This window comes from Tribolium castaneum, chromosome 5, assembly GCF_031307605.1.
Source record: "Tribolium castaneum strain GA2 chromosome 5, icTriCast1.1, whole genome shotgun sequence".
Classification (NCBI taxonomy): domain Eukaryota; kingdom Metazoa; phylum Arthropoda; class Insecta; order Coleoptera; family Tenebrionidae; genus Tribolium; species Tribolium castaneum.
In genome coordinates, this window is record NC_087398.1 from 10,390,785 (window position 1) to 10,407,253 (window position 16,469).

The 16,469-nt window shown below is 38.5% G+C and overlaps 6 protein-coding genes across 12 annotated transcripts; 2 read left to right on the top strand and 4 right to left on the bottom strand.

Moving 5' to 3' along the window:
* Positions 1 to 1,059: 1,059 nt before the first annotated feature.
* Positions 1,060 to 1,691, bottom strand: LOC663041 (uncharacterized protein). The gene has a single exon (XM_969104.4). The coding sequence runs from the start codon at positions 1,689 to 1,691 to the stop codon at positions 1,119 to 1,121; it is 573 nt and encodes a 190-aa protein (XP_974197.1). The 3' UTR covers positions 1,060 to 1,118.
* Positions 1,692 to 1,754: 63 nt separating this feature from the next.
* Positions 1,755 to 2,131, top strand: LOC663017 (uncharacterized protein). The gene is made up of 2 exons (XM_969082.4): positions 1,755 to 1,893; positions 1,947 to 2,131. The coding sequence occupies exons 1-2, from the start codon at positions 1,803 to 1,805 to the stop codon at positions 2,093 to 2,095; spliced, it is 240 nt and encodes a 79-aa protein (XP_974175.1). The 5' UTR covers positions 1,755 to 1,802; the 3' UTR covers positions 2,096 to 2,131.
* On the bottom strand, positions 2,026 to 3,054 carry LOC100142353 (uncharacterized protein). 2 transcript variants are annotated; one of them, XM_008194917.3, is made up of 2 exons: positions 2,727 to 3,054; positions 2,026 to 2,679 (listed from the first exon to the last, which is right to left on the bottom strand). In XM_008194917.3, exons 1-2 carry the CDS (start codon positions 3,052 to 3,054, stop codon positions 2,120 to 2,122), a joined length of 888 nt encoding a protein of 295 aa, XP_008193139.1. In that variant the 3' UTR covers positions 2,026 to 2,119. The 2 variants fall into 2 exon arrangements, with proteins under 2 accessions (XP_008193139.1, XP_064213213.1); XM_064357143.1 differs by having other exon boundaries at positions 2,721 to 3,054.
* On the bottom strand, positions 3,054 to 4,028 carry LOC100142553 (adenylate kinase isoenzyme 1). 2 transcript variants are annotated; one of them, XM_008194918.3, is made up of 3 exons: positions 3,887 to 4,028; positions 3,301 to 3,837; positions 3,054 to 3,251 (listed from the first exon to the last, which is right to left on the bottom strand). In XM_008194918.3, the coding sequence occupies exons 1-3, from the start codon at positions 3,914 to 3,916 to the stop codon at positions 3,108 to 3,110; spliced, it is 711 nt and encodes a 236-aa protein (XP_008193140.1). In that variant the 5' UTR covers positions 3,917 to 4,028; the 3' UTR covers positions 3,054 to 3,107. The 2 variants fall into 2 exon arrangements, with proteins under 2 accessions (XP_008193140.1, XP_001814182.1); XM_001814130.4 differs by having other exon boundaries at positions 3,301 to 3,834; positions 3,887 to 4,020.
* Positions 4,012 to 6,002, bottom strand: LOC662933 (adenylate kinase isoenzyme 1). 5 transcript variants are annotated; one of them, XM_015980001.2, is made up of 5 exons: positions 5,771 to 6,002; positions 4,801 to 4,849; positions 4,618 to 4,755; positions 4,199 to 4,570; positions 4,012 to 4,141 (listed from the first exon to the last, which is right to left on the bottom strand). In XM_015980001.2, exons 2-5 carry the CDS (start codon positions 4,801 to 4,803, stop codon positions 4,070 to 4,072), a joined length of 585 nt encoding a protein of 194 aa, XP_015835487.1. In that variant the 5' UTR covers positions 4,804 to 4,849; positions 5,771 to 6,002; the 3' UTR covers positions 4,012 to 4,069. The 5 variants fall into 5 exon arrangements, with proteins under 5 accessions (XP_015835487.1, XP_015835488.1, XP_008193137.1 ...); XM_015980002.1 differs by lacking the exon at positions 5,771 to 6,002 and adding an exon at positions 5,518 to 5,536; XM_008194915.3 differs by lacking the exon at positions 4,801 to 4,849.
* A 2,058-nt stretch (positions 6,003 to 8,060) lies between these two features.
* cv-d (crossveinless d) lies at positions 8,061 to 14,681 on the top strand. The gene is given in 6 exon segments (XM_008194913.3): positions 8,061 to 8,215; positions 8,438 to 11,244; positions 13,074 to 14,288; positions 14,336 to 14,425; positions 14,427 to 14,487; positions 14,490 to 14,681. Coding segments are annotated over 6 exon segments (4,326 nt in total). The 5' UTR covers positions 8,061 to 8,181; the 3' UTR covers positions 14,609 to 14,681.
* Positions 14,682 to 16,469: the final 1,788 nt, after the last annotated feature.

The following is a 16,469-nucleotide window of genomic DNA, read 5'->3' on the forward strand; positions in this document are numbered from 1 at the left end:
ATTTCTGACTGAAACCACTGAAAAAGTGTATCTTATTTATTGCCGAAACCAAAAATTTTTTGCTTGTTTGAAATTGCACTCAAAAAACGTTTATAATTTAATTTTATATTACGTAGAAATAGCTGTTTAAAAACGCTCTGAAGTGGAAGAAATAGTCTTGAAAACAATGTTTTAATTTACGTAACCAATATTACACACGTACATTTGTTATGGACTATTTTAGTCACATTACAAACGATTTCAATAAGGATACAAATTAAATGCACAGTATTTTATTTAAACGACAAGTATTTTTAATCAGTAAAAATAATAATTGCACACTAAAAATAATAAATGCACAGTAAAATAATAAATGCACAGTAAAAATAATAAATGCACAGTAAAAATAATAAATGCACAGTAAAAATAATAATTGCACACTAAAAATAATAAATGCACAGTAAAAATAATAATTGCACACTAAAAATAATAAATGCACAGTAAAATAATAAATGCACAGTAAAAATAATAAATGCACAGTAAAAATAATAACTGCACAGTAAAAATAATAAATGCACACTAAAAATAATAAATGGACTGTAAAAATAATAATTGCACAGTAAAAATAATAAATGCACAGTAAATAATAGCATCTCAAAACTAGAGTGTGTAGAATTTCACATTTCCAATTTTACGTTTTTGAGTTTAATCGTTCGAGGAGTATTTTTCCTTTTAGTTTGCTGGGGCGAAGCCCTAGACTGCAAGCTAGCTACTGAGCGTTTATTATTTAAACTGTGCAAACTGAAACTAGATCCTGTGCATATACGATTTTTTTATTGGGCAAATTTTAAAAAAATACTGTGCGTGGTTTACTTGTCATTTAAATTTTTTACTGTGCAAAAATGAATTAAATACTGATGATTTATTATTTTTTACTGATTAAAATCGAATTTTTTACTGATCGCTTTATTACTATCCTTTCAATAATGGCATTTGAGTACTAAAAAGTACTACCCCCCGGACTGTTTTGTTATAAACCTGCCGGAGAAATAAGAAAAGCGTAACAAAAAAGCACTCAAATCAAACAAAACAATTTATTTAAGTTGATTAAAGTCAAATAAAACTAAAACGACAAAACATTATTGTTTCTCTTGGTTCATAAAATGATTCCTCAGCGCGTCCAAGGCGCGGTACCGATGAGAGATTTTATTCTTCTCCTCTTTGGGCATCTCGGCGTACGTCTGCGTGTACCCCACTGGCTGGAAACACGGATCCCATCCAAAATCCCTCGGCCCCCTCGGCATCACAATCTCTCCATCCGTGCGCCCCTCGAACAGAATCACTTTGCCCCCTTCATCGCCCGGATGATATGCAAAAGTACAAACGGCCTGGGCACTCTTATCCTCATGCCCAGCCAGTAGTCGAAACAGCCCCTCAGGACCCAACTTATCCAAGAACCACTTAATATAAGGACCGGGCAAACCACCCAATGCGTTGAAACACAGACACGTGTCTTCGACGATACACGGCCCCTTGATGATTTCGTACGCCGCTTGGCATTTTTTCACGCAAATATCGGCGATTTCGCCCTGGAGCTCAGGGAGGTCCACTTTTTGACTCACCACTTTGCGTGGGAATGTCGAGCCGAGGATGGCAACCACCTCTTCGAGCTTTTTGGCGTTGCCGGTGACGAATGTTAGCGGTTTCGACATGGTTTTGCGTGAAAAAAACAGGAAGTGGGGTTATGTACATGCCGATTTGAGGTTAGGTTTTTGTCAGCCGAGGCGGTTAAATAAGCAAATTTGAGCCACAAGCTGATAAGGATGAGTCGCAAAGAAGCCCTTTCGTCTTTTATTCAACAAATTCACGCCAGGCCTGTTGTGGTCAAGTTGAATAGTGGTGTAGATTACAGAGGTGAGGTTATGTTTGTTTTTTGTCAATGAAGGGGGCTATTATTTGGTTTTTAGGTGTTTTGGCTTGTCTCGATGGCTACATGAACATAGCGTTGGAGCAAACCGAGGAATACGTCAACGGACAACTCAAAAATAAATTCGGGGATGCGTTTATTAGGGGCAACAATGTGCTCTACATAAGTACACAAAAACGTAGAATCTAATGTATTTTTTGTAATAAAAACGTTTCAAAACTCAAAGTCGTTCATTAAAGCGCACTGATCGATTCTCGTAGAGCTGTTGTATAGCTCAAATAACTCGTTATTTGTCTCACACTCTTGTTTCTTTTTCTTACTTTTAACGAGACTACAGTTCTGATATTTAAATTCATTCAATGTGTTGTCCGGAGGAGTTGGATAAAATTCACAGATGAAGTCCAATTTAATTTTACAATTGAGTGCCCTCCACGTTTTTTCAACATCTAACATGACACAGTCTTCTTTTCTTCGTCCTGGTCTTGGGTGGCCCACAGCCCAGGCCCGAAACCGCGAACATTGCAAAAAGTCCCCCATTGGAGTCTCAAAACTCCCCTCAACCGTAATGTCGTCAAGGCCAACGTATGCCCCCTTGTACCAGTTAGGCAAAGACTTGAGTAACGCAGCTAGTGCGTTCGTCCTTGCCTCAGTCAAAATATCAGCCAGGTCGCCCCCCAAATCCTGGCACCGACGTGCGGCGCTGGAATAATTCATTTTTTCCTGAACCACTTGAAACAAACCGACTGATCTGAGACAAGTTGCGTTCGCTGTGGCTAAAATTCAATTCACATTAAGCCATCCTTCCAACACTCACCCCCACAGTTAAAGTCGCCATAAGCGCTGTAATAATCGTAACTCGGGTCAAAGACAAACGTGGTCGAGTTGTGGACTTCCGGACACCCCAACACCTCGCAACTCCGCGCTTTCTGGAGCTCAGGGGGGCTAAAATTAAACGCTAGCCCGTTTTTGTCCCGCGTGAATTGCATACAATCGCGGACGTTATCGAATTGTTTCCACGACAGTATCGGAAGCGTCGACTTGAAGCAACTCCTTAGTTTGTGGAATTTGAGAAAACGGTGATTTTGGGCGCACATTTTGAGCGCGAGGGCACAAGCCGCGAGGAGCGGAAGCACGCAAGTCGAACGCATGGCGAAAATTACGCTTTTATTGGGAAATTTCGAATACAAAGCACCGGAAAGAGTTAAACTGAGGAGACCACTGATTCGTTCTCTTGTGACTGGGCGTAATCTGCCTCGTTCGAAATCCTAGTTCTTGTGCTAATCCGGACTGAAATGGCGGCTTCAATCTTCGTATAGACCTCGTTGGCGTCCTCATTGGCGCGGATCTGCAACTGGATTTCGGAAAAAGTTCGCGTGCAAAACGCTAGCGTGTACCTTTTCAATCTTGCTCCCATACTTTGATGTCCCCTCTTTGATTTCCTTCATGTAGGAAGTGATCGACTTTTTGATGACTTCTTCGTCCAGGCGGCCCTCGCTCTTGATTTTCTTCCGCCGCACCATCACGGGAACGTCGCACGACAAGTAAATAATCGCGTCCACGTCGTCGATTTCTTTGATAAAGAGCGCAGCCTGTTTGCTGTTCCTCGGGAAATTATTGATAATGTATCCTTTGCAATTTACCGAGTTCCGCAACATTTCCTCTTTGATTAAATCGATAACGATAGAGTCTGGGATTTTTTTCGAGCGGTGGTGGAGCGCCTCGTTGATAAGCCGCCCCCTGTCCGTGTCATTATCGGCTTCCTCTCTCAACAAGTCCGCCACTTTGATGTGCGAAAATTCCAAATTTTCGGACAACATCTTCCCCTGGGTGTTGCGCCCCGACCCTGGCGGGCCCACTAGCCAGATAATGGGCAAATACTTTGATTTAATTGGGGTCATGTCATATCGAAGTCTCTGCATGGAGGGCACCTGCTAAAGGTTTCGGTAAAATAATTAACTCGCCGGCGCCTCCAACACTTACATCTTCGATGCAAGATAAAAAGGCGCCCATTTTGCGATTTTATGCTGATTATTTTAACGTGAAATATTGTCAAAATGTCAAAGATTTGTTCAAGGGCATAGCTGACTCGGTTAATTAGGAAAACGTTAATTGATTAATCTTTATTGCGAATAAATAATTAACAGTAACAGATTCAACAGATTTCTATTTGACCAGAGGGTCCAGATAGGTTTGTACTTCGGTGAAGATCTCGTCCGCGCCTCGCTCAGCGTTGATCTGAAACGAGAATCATTCAAATTGGTGGACCACCAAATCAACAATTAATTTCCTAACTTTTTTGAGCTTGGCCGTGTACTGTTGCACGACTTGGTCGTTATGCGTGTTAAAAGTGTGCAACCTCTTCTTGATGGTCTCCTCATTGTCGTCCACTCTCCCCGAAGTTTTGGCTCTTCCCAGCAACCTATCGACTAGCGTTTGCTCCGAGGCGTCAAAGAACAGGACGATGTTGACCGGCGCAATTTTCTGCTCAAACATGATCCCTTGTTCCTTTTCCCTCGGATACCCATCGATGAGAAACCCCTTAGAGCTGGGCAAACACTTCAAAATCGCCTCTTTCAGCAAATCGAGAACCACTTCCATCGGCACCAGCTCTCCACGCTCCATAATCGCCGTCAGTTCTTTGCCTCTTGGCGAGCCGCTGGCCACCTGAAATTTCATTGGCACCAGTTGCAAATCCTAAAATATTCGCTCACTTCATTTCGCAGCAAATCGCCGGACGATAAGTGAGTGAAGCCATATTTCGCGACGATTTTCTCGCACTGGGTGCCTTTGCCCGAGCCTGGACCGCCTAACACCCAGATGATGGGGACTTTGATTTCCGGTGTGGGGGCCTGGAAGTAACGTTTTACATCTTTTTGTGTCTTTGTTTAACTCACCATGAACAACGGAAAGGATTAATATAGCGCGTTCAAGATCAGTGGGTCACTGAAACGGTGTGCAGTCGAGAATAAACGCGAGTTGACTGAATAAGTTGAAACAAAGTCGCGGCATTGACATCCTTGCCAACGTTTTCAGCGAGAATTTACGAAATATGATTATGAAATCAATAATTTGGGCATCAAACCCTAGACAACTAAAGTGGCTTTGATACGGTGGTGCCTTCACGTGACCGGAAAGGCCTTGTTTTGTGGTCAGTGACTAATTAAGTAATTACATTTCCTGATGAAGATTGGTTTTATTTATAGACGGTGCAAGCAGTGGCGACTCGGGACTTGGTCAAATTATTTTAAGTAACTTAAATTTGTTAATAATAATCATCAGAAACAGTGAAAAAAAGCCAGGAATTTATCTTTAAGTTTTCTTGCACCAGTTGTACAAGACTGAAATTTCTTCTTTAGAAATCAATGACAATTATAAATTGATAGAGGACATGGCAATATAAATAGATATGAAGCCTTGACGTCTCGTGAATCAATGAGGAGACTGAAAAAATTTCCAATAGTTGCAATTTTCCATCGCATTTAATACCCGAGTTATTTTCCGGCATTAGAAATAAACAATTGGAGTTATTCCCATAATTGCTGATTAGCTGTAATTGCACGGCAGTTAAATGCGTATTAGATTGTGTTAGTACCAACTAAATTGGTAAATACCTTGTGTTCAAACAGAAAACATTTAACCGAAATAGCAAAAATTTGGATTAGGTTTAAAAGCATCTAAAATATCACTGCGATTTTAGCTGCGACTAAAAATACCGCAACTTTTGCTTTTAGCGTGGGTGTTTTTATAAAATAAAATTAATCGAAAATAAAAATTCGCTGTTTATGGCCTCGAGTCGTGTACATCGGGAATTTATCTTAATTGTGATAAGAGCGATTAAAGGAATTAAAAGAACGAATTACTTACGGTTTTGGGGCCCATCGGTGGTAAGGTTGAAGAGTTGAACGGAGTCGGGAATGTTACAAAGGATTTGTCCTAGTTATTCGTCCTGCGCCCGATCGATATTTCACATTTCAACACAAGCTCCAACCCGGAGGATTTTTTAGCAGAAAAAATATTTTACCATCAACCTTTGTAGTCTTATCTCTCGTAAGTTTGTTTAATGATCGATCAGATAGGACTAAATACTTGAAGTAAATTGTCAAAGTGACAATTTCTGGTAAAAATGTAACAAAAATCAAATAAAAATTGATGAAGGCAGCGGGTTTCCGTGGTTATCTTTTAAATCAAGTCAAAAAACATGGAAAACTATGAACATACAATGAATTATCGCGCCAATAATTAAAGTAGGTGTATTGATGGTTGCCTGTATTTTACTTTAGTAAGAAAGTTTGTTACGTAATACAAATCGAAAAACCTATTGAACTATACTCAGAATGTCCGATGAGGAGCTGTTCAAGTAAGCGCATGAACGCAAAATTTGAAATTGGATTTTTAAGAAAAGTAATAAACAAAATGCTTTCTGTACAATTGTATGTTGTTTCTAAATTCAGTCACTACCTCACAGGTCAGTTTGTATTTCATTTTAAGTATTTGTAACCGAATTTAAACGGGTTAAAAAGTCGATTTAACTTGTCCTATTAAAAAAAACTGTAAGTTCAATTTGCTTGAAAAAATATGGTGACTTTCTGCGGACATTAGCAACAATATACATAAGTTTGAAAAAAGTTGTTTGTGTCATTTAGAAATAAAATGAAAAAAACCTCAATTTTTAACCATTTTATTTTTCCATTAAAAAATAGTACTATGTTTTTTGATAATTTTTTGTATAGGTCTGACTTCCTTGTAATACTATATTTTTTCATGCCATTTGAACTCTAGGTTTTTCCATAAAAATATTAAGATTATTATTATATAAAAAAATATTTTAATCGAGATAAGAACTGATCTGTGAGGTAATAAGTGAACCTAGGAACATCATCCAATTGTAAAAAAACGGTTTTGTATATTATTTTTCTTAAAAACTGAGTTTTAAATTAGTGCATTCGCACGGTGAGCCCAGTATAGTTCTACCTTAAATACCCTATTTTTCATACTATTGCAATCAAAACGTAGTAAAGATTGAACTGTAAAAATAAAACATCTTTTTGAATCATCAGATTGATGACTGATGACTTATGAGGCAAATTAAAAACTGTAGAAAAAATAGGTCTGCATCTACCTAATTTATTTTTTCAAAACCATATTTCCAAAGGATCCACTGATTACGAAAAAAGCATTTTCGATAAACTACGATATTTCTATCTACGTGTATATATCTAATTTAAATATATATTTTTTAACTCTTGTTATAATAATTTCTGCTTGTTAAAGCCGATCTAGCAGAGTGCTCCTAAGTTAAAAAAAGACGAGTTAAAAAACAATATTTAGTTAAAAAAAACTAATGAAATAAGAAAGAAAAGAAAAAGAAAATAATGAATAGAATCAGAAACTCATAGTTTCGACATCCAAAAAGATTCATCCAACAGAATAATGGTTACCATAACTGAGTTAAAAAAAACTGACAAGAGATAATAAGTACCCTACAAGAGCAATTTTTAAAGTGAAACTATTAAAATCAAAATGGAAAAAAACTAGAATTTGAAACCTATTTCGACCTTTTGCAGACAGATGTATATACATTGGTAAATTTTGTAATTACGTAAAATTCAATTGATTGGTGTAGAAACGGAATTTTTTACTGATAACTGATTGAAATCATCGGTCGCATGAGGGAAAATATTTCGTCCTAGTTTGATAGCTGCCCAGTTGCTGGTACTGTAACGAGAACATGTTAATTAGGAAAACAAAATACAATAGAACAATGATTTAATGCAGTTTTATATCATAAATTAATTTTGTTGTTGCCGTCAAGTGCAAAAACATTTTATCTGTAACAGTAGTTATTTTTATTTATTATCACGAGAAGCAGAGTACACTCTTTAATGATGATTCTCGAAGTAATTAAAGATTTATTTTCATCATGAATGAGTAATTTATCGAAATAGTTATTTTGAGGTAGGTTTGCATCAACAAAAGACAAAAAAATCGCTACGAAATCCAATGAGTTAATGTGCGGATGTCTTGCACGAAAATACGAATGCAAAACAAATAACCGATAAAAATAAGAGCGACCACCTAATTAGGTGGTCACCGAAGATATTAAACACAAATAAAATGCAGACAAGATTAAGGTCAATGAGTTATCGATAGGTAATAATTTATTTAGCCCCATAAACAATCGTAATGGTCTGTCGCTTAAAAACAAAACAAAATGTTCCATCAAGAATCTTTATAAGAGACGGGCGCCCGACAACTCCTCAGTGGTTGCTTCGACCATGGGACTGAAGAAGTTCATTGTGGTGTTTGTCGGTAAGTCATATCAGTCCAGAGGCGGATTTTAGGTTTTTCCACTATTTTTACTATCAAAACTTAAATAAACTTTATTTCTTATTTTACATTGTGTTGCCTAAAACCCAATTTTAATTTATTAATATTTTTTGGCATATTTTTTATTTTTAACGACTTAAAAATCCAAACTCAGTTACGAGTAGTATCAGCCCCCACAGCTAATTTTTAACAATAATGGTATAGCTTTGGCGACAATTTCCACATCACACGCCTTCATCCACTTGACGCCTCACGACAAAGAGGTGGTTTACACCTGGAAGGCACTCGTCAAAGCTGGCACCGACTTACCCACCTCACACGCATCTCAGTTCGTTCTCGAAGGAAAAATTCACCTGCAGTCCAATCCTAACGCGACCCATGTCCGAATCACAGACCTGACGTACAAACTCTACAATGGTATTCTGGACCATGTGCGCGAGCACGAGGCCCATAGCGTTCCAGTGCAAATACATGACCTGGAGCACGCCTTCAGAGTGGTTTATGACACCAATGGTTTGGCGATTGGAATCGCAACCAATGGGCAAGAGAAGGAATTCTCGCGCAATATCAAGAAAGCGTTAGCTACCATTTTACAGATGGATGGGTCCGTGGTGAAAAACATTGGACACCACCACCAACACCCGCATTCGTTTGTAACAAGGGAACATTCGATTTATGGCCGGTTTGATGTTGATTACACGGTCAGAAGCCTCGAGAATGGGAGGGTGGAGGTTCACAAACTGCACGATATGCATGATTCGAGGCATTTGTACCAACACTTGTTTAGTAATAATGAAGCTGGGCATTGCGATGCCCATTACGAAAACCCCATCATGCATGATAGCCGCAAAGACTATTTGATAGTTATACAAGATGGGCACCATATCGTCAAACATGTCCAGGCTGTTGGTGCTTTGGTTTATCACCCATTTAAAGCTCAGTCCGACCACCAGTTTATTCTGGTCAATCAAAGCCTTCACCTCCATCACGTTGGACCCATTCATCAGCAACTTCACGTTGAAAGTGAACACTTTGAAGACCATTTGACTTATCACCCGTTCGAGGATCAACAAGATGGCCGCTTGCATGACTTGACCAATGGCCGCCATGTTGTTAACTATGACAAGGTCATTCCTGACGTCCAACACATGTTGGAGGACATCCACCAGTACCTCCACGAAGACCACATACACACCCGGGAGCCGGACTCCAAACGTGGTCAATTGATAAACCGAGTCCAAAGACTCCTCCAACACTTTAACTCGGCCAAACTCGAAGAACTCCACAAGAAATTGACCGGTGAAGCTGCACGCATCTTCCACCACATTCTACCACTAGTAGGGACACGAGCGTCCGTTCTGTACATCAAGCACTTGGTAGTTGATAAAGTGGTCCATGAGGACGTCGCGGTTGACCTCCTCCAACACTTCCCAGAACACGTGGTGGAACCCACAATTGAACTACTGACACAACTTGAAACCCTGATACATCTGGACGAAAACGTCCATTGGGACGTCCGCAGGGCCGCTCTTCTGAGCTTCGCCCACCTCGTCCACCACTCCCACATCCACCAGCACACCCACGATGACGCGCATACCCATGATAACCAACACATCCATGACAATAGACACACCCATGACGATGAACAACCCTACGAGAAGTACGTGGTGGAGTACATAAACAAGCTGAGGTCGGCACACGACTACCGCACCCAAATGGTTTACGCCTTTGGCCTCTCCAACATGAAGCTCCACAGCATCATCAAGCACATGCTGCCTGCAGTCAACGGCGAGTGGTACAACGACCACCACTTCCGCCTACTTAGTCTCTGGGCCATGGGTTCGGCCGTGGTACGTGACCACGACCCGAGCACCGTCATCGAAACCCTCTGGCCCATTTTCACCAACGTTGACGAAACCACCGAAATGAGATGTCTGGCCTTTTTCCACATCATGGAAAGTAGACCCAGCGACCCAAGAATCGCAAACATGTACTCATATTTGATCAATGAACCCAACGAAGAAGTCTACCGTTTCGTGCACTCGTACATGCACACCGTCAGCCACTCGCATGACCCTTGCAAGGAGGACTTCTGGGTCAGGATGGCCCACCTTGTCAACTTCCTACCACCGCCCGACCACGGAACGTCCTCCGTCCATTTCCACGACTACAGAGACATCAATTTCGGGTTCAGCGGCGGCGTCCAGGAGTATTTCATTAATTCGAACGAATCGCAAATTTACGGCGTTGCCACGACCACCGAACATTTCAATATTCACCACGAAGGCTACAGTTTCTACTTGAAAATTCACAGGATACGACATCGCGGAGCCCCGATTCCTCTTCTCTTCATCGAAACGTTTATGAAAAAATTGAGAGATATCAACAACAATGACCTCCACATCGAATTGGTTGTGTTCAGGCACGGACGGGTCATCAACACCCACTTCTTTGACGAACAAAACTGGCACGAGTTGGACGCGATTTTGGACTTTTTCACCAAAGACTCGAAATCGCTGATGAAAGACCTGCTCCATGTGAGTTACGATGAGTACCACAGAGCGTTGATTCCCACTGATCTGGGCATTCCGGCCGTTTGGGAATACTTGATGCCCGTCGTCCACAAAAACAACATCAGTGTCACGAAGGAGACAGCCAAGAAAGTTATAAATATCCATGTTGATAACAGGTACGTCAACTGGATTCACTATCGCCACGGGTTGTCTTTCTACAACCCGATTGTCGATGTGTGGCAAGGCATCAACCGATTCCACTCGTACGATGCCGTCTGGCCCCTGCATTTCGACATTTCGATCAACACGCAGCAGCAAAGTTTGCAGTTGTCGTGGAAGAGGCATAACAATGCCCAACTGGACGTGGCGGGACTCAGAAGCCATGTCAAACAAATGGTGTTTATTAAAGACGACCACCACCGCAATGTTTTAGGGCAGTCCAGTCCGCAGTGTAAAGAGTTCGTCATCGTGGGCCATGGCAAGCAATTCAGACATGATGTAAGTGTGATTATTATTTTAGGAAACACAAAAGAAATTTCTTTTGTGAAAAATGGAAATATTTGACACCCTTCTATATTTTTCCTAAATTCCTAAATTATGGATTTGGATTAGGAACCTTCCTAATTTAAATAAGATACTTTTTTCAATTTTTTATTAGTACGAGTATTTGGTTTAAGATCAACAGATACACCAGATTTTTTAATTTAATAGTTATTTTACATCTAAATATTTTTGGCTTCTCAAAGTTACAATATTTCAGCTTATTAGTGTCTTAATTTCCCCATAATATTTTATAATATTGATTTCCACTTTTTCAATCTTTGCATTCACTTAGATCTAATGAATTTTAATGTTAGTGTTTTTTAGGTTTTTCGTATTCCAGTTTTTAAGAATTTTAGCTTTTCAGTCTCTTAGTGCATTGGGATTTTATTCAGAATCTAATTTATCAGTGTTTCTCTTTTCCAATACTATAGTTTTTTCAGTTTCTTAGTTTTTCAGTCGCTTAGTTCTTCAGAATTTCAGTCTCAATATTTTTTTAAATTTTTTGTATTTTTTAGTGTCTCAGAGTAAAAGTTCCTTTGTCAGTTTTTGATCTTTCAATTTATGAAAATATACATATTCTAATTCTATCGTAAATTGTTTTCTAATTTTAAACAATTTTAGTGTCTTATAAAATTTTTGTATCAGCCTTGATTTTGGAATAAAAAAATAATATAGTTAGAAGTGCCAAATTGCAGTGTTCACCAAATTTAATTATTAATTTTTCCAAACCGACAGTGTAGATGTTAATTAGTTGTGTCCTACTTTTCTATGAGTCTAAAGTTTTGTGTAAGGAATTCAAAAAAAGTGTGTTTTTGTCAATAAAAAAATGTTCCGTTGTTGGAAAAAACAAGCCGGGAATTTTCAGGCCATTAGTAGAGACCCGATTTTAGGAAACACAAAAGAAATTTCTTTTGTTAAAAATGGAAATATTTGACACAAACTTCTATATTTTTCCTAAATTCCTAAATTATTGATTTGGATTAGAAATCTTCCTAATTTAAATAAGATACTTTTTTCAATTTTTTATTAGCACGAGTATTTGGTTTAAAAACAACGGATACACCAGATTTTTTAATTTAATAGTTATTTTACATCTAAATATTTTTGGCTTCTCAGAGTTCCAATATTTCAGTTTATTAGTGTCTTAATTTCCCCATAATATTTCATATTATTCATTTCCTCAATTTTTCAGTTTATCGTGGTCTTATCTTATCAATGTTCTTTATACTTTTTTAATTATCACTCTTTCAATCACTTAGTTCTACTGAATTTTAATCTTACTGTTTTTTAAATTTTTCGTATTCTAGTTTTTTCAGTTTCTTAGTTTTTCAGTCTCTTAGTTCTTCAGTCTCAATATTTTTTTAAATTTTTTGTATTTATTAGTGTCTCAGAGTTAAAGTTCCTCGTTAGTTTTTGGTCTTTCAATTTTTGAAAATATACATATTTTAATTCTATAGTAAATTATTTTCTAATTTTAAACAATTTTTGTGTCTTATACAATTTTTGTATCAGCCTTGATTTTGAAATAAAAAAATAATATAGTTAGAAGTGCCAAATTGCAGGTTTTAGGGCCGGCCTTCCTCACAGAACGAGATTTTGCCTTAAATCTCGTTCTGTGAGAAAGGCCGGCCCTAAAACCAGTTCATTGGTGTTTCATTTGTCTCAAGAATGAGTTCTTGACGAATAATAATATAAAAAATCACCTCCTTGTTTATCTGGTGCACAAAAAATTGGGATATCTGAGGAATATTGCAATTATTAAACAAGTAATGTCCATGTTCCAGTACCCGCTACTCCACGACGATGATTTGAGCACTGGCCTCCAATGGCATGTCGCAGTCTACGACAGTGATCGCTACGTCACGAACGGTTCCTTCCAACACTTACTCCACCTCTTCACACAATCCCACCACCGCCACTCTGAAACCCCCCTAAGCCATGTTCTAACAAGTTGGGCCAATTGGCACCAATACGTCCTGTTGTTGCCCCGATCTGGCACCTATGGTTTTATCACAAGAATTGAGCCAAGTCACCAACATCCAGTCAGTAACATTGACCTGTCCCTTCGCCTACATTCCGAGCCAGCCAGTGAAGAAACGCATTATTACGCCCCGAGAATCAAATGGAGCTCTCGAGTGACCTACGCCGTGAAAAACCACGACACTAGTCTCAAAACCTGGGACGTGAACGCAATCTTCGACATAAACCCAGGCCACACAGTCAATAATCTCAAAATGATCGTCACTAGGATCGTCCCGGGGCAAAATGACTACAAAATTTGCGTGGATGGCGTCAAGAAATGGACCGATAAGGGCGTGACCGGGCATTTGAACGTGGCCATGAGCCAAACCCCCGATGGCAAATGCGTGAAAGACGACACCGTGATTGACGTCACCATGACCGGGGAAAAGTCACACGAACAGCAGGAAGGCCACCACAAATATGGCACTTGCGAGTACATCAGCCCCTACTCCGTCCCACACTGGCACACTTTGGAGTGCCTGGTCGACCATACCACCGTCAGACGCTACGTTTACAACGTCAAAACCACTAATGTCCCATCCGAGTTCAAGAAAGTGTTCGCCCATTGGTGGGACCACCTCAAAGGCTACTACGTGTCGTACTACCACCTCGAAGACGAGCACAATGACCACATCGGCGACCATAACCTCCGCCTGGACATCCACTACCCCATGGAGGAGGAAACAGTCAATGTGCACGTCACGACCCCACAACACGTCTATAGCCTGACTGGGGTGCCCACCCACCACTGGCGATGGGTGGGCTTGAGCCCAGATTCGGTCGAATACTCCAAAAGCTTCCAATACTTGCACGATTCCGGCTGGGTTGACCATTGCGTGGTTCATGTCGACCACCACCGACTCAACCAACACGACGTCCATGAAACGGTACCAAATGACTGGACTTTGTTCGTCGGAAACGGTGCCCAAAACCCAACAATGGGAGTCTACATCAAACGTGTTGCCAATGATGAAATTGTGAGTGCTTTCCGATAAATCATTTGATATTAGTTTTGGGTTTCCAGGCGGTTCGTGTTGTCGACAATGGGCACACACTTGAAATTGCTCCTCATGGAATCACCCATCAGATTACTGTAGATGGGCGCGTGGTCCCGGTCCAGGAGTACCACCACGAGGATTGGGCTTATTGGCACGTGTTTAACCAAGACTACCATCATCCTGTCGCCGTTTTGCTGCACCACAGTGGACTTCACCTGGAGTACCACCACCATGAAGTGGTTGTGGTGGTGCCCAAACTGGACCATCTGCCGCACGGCCACTGCTATAGACATCACTAGGTTGCTGTATACGAATTTGGCACGTATTATGGTATTGTAGTCTTATACATATAATAAAGCAAGGTTTTTAAAACTGGTGTTTCATTAAAAATTATCAAAACAAATATTTTTTTAACCTGAAGAAAAAAATTAAGCAATTATTTGACTTCAAGAGGAGAATACCAACGCTAAAAAGTATACGAATTGTTTTACAGCCGTTGTAAGTAATGTTTTTGAAACTTATTTACAGCATACATTCTTCTACGCAGCTGCAAGGGGGAAAGTATTTTAAAATGCTATCAGTACTTTATTTGAAATTTGAAAACTAAAAAAAAAGTTTGTTGAACGTTATTTCTCTTCAACACTGAGTGTTAAGGAGAAAATGAAATACGTTTGGACCTGTAGTGGACTCTTAGGAATAAAATAGCTTTAATTTTAACTTGAAATTGTCAGTCGTTAACTCGTAAAACACTTGAAACCAACTTGCGGTACTGGTCTATGAAATTAGCGATCCTTTTTTTGCGCCCTCGCTTCAATTTAGGGTCGCACATTTATATTCGTTTTTCTTTTTTGTATTCTTATTTTTATGCAAAATTTTTTGCTATGTTGGAATCCGAAGTATTTTTTCATACTGAAAAAAACGTTTTTGTATTTTTTTTTGCAAAAGATTGCTCAATGAATGTAGGTTTTAACGCAAATATACAACTTTTTGTTTTAGGAAAACAATACTGAGAAAATTGGGTGTTAAACTTGGTGGGTATTAAAGATATCGAAATAATTCTTACACCAACAACATATTTAAGCTATTAGTTTTACTTTATCTTGATTATGTGTAGGTGTATCTTTTAAGATTTTTTATTGTCTAAACTAAAACTAAAAGATATAATATAATATAGTATAATATAATATAATATAATACAATGTGTTTTTAAATGATTCTCATCTAGTTAACTTTGAAATTGATTTACATGTAAAGAAATTTGTGCCGCTTTGCTCAAATGAATTCTGCCAATAAATGTCAAAACTGTCAATTGTAAAATTCACAAATTGTCAATCAATTAATTTAAAAAAATTCGTTAAAATGCATCTAAATTGTTACACTGTGCAAGAAACACTTTTTTATTGTCGAAGCTTATTTCCGAATTGGGGACTTAATAAATGGAGAATGAGAATATTTGGTGCCTAAATGCCTGTCATTAATTCTATAAAGCGGCGTTTCAGATTTTACATGAGAAATTCACAGAAGACTAGATGAGAATCATTTAAAAACACATGTATAATATAATATAATATGATTATATTATATAATATAATATAATATAATATAATATAATATAATATAATATAATATAATATAATATAATATAATATAATATAATATAATATAATATAATATAATATAATATAGTATGATATAATATAATATAATATACAAAAGTCTATTTGTTTGAATCCACATTAACTGAGAAGCCCTCTGCAAAAAACTTAATCCAGAAGGAAGGTATGACAATGCAAACACAATATTGGATTCGAAATCACCAAAAATTTTGCATAAGAATCAGTTAAAAAAAAATGTGTGTCCTCCAACCTAGACGTACAAATAAATGATGAGCGCTGCTGATGAGTCCTGTTGACGTAGAGTCCATAAAATATGTGACAGCAAATGACTTGTACACACTTATCTTGAAATAACAAAAATTCTCTCCCTTAAAGGAGTTTGAAAAGAACAAAAACCTAAATTCCGGATTCTTCAGATGTCCAGAAATGTCTATAGATAAAAGCGTTTAAATATAATAGTGAAACAATCGTCTCAAAATATTTTGTTAGTCACCTTATCAGAAAATCTATAGCAGATTCAAAGATTCGGTTATCACAAGCTGAT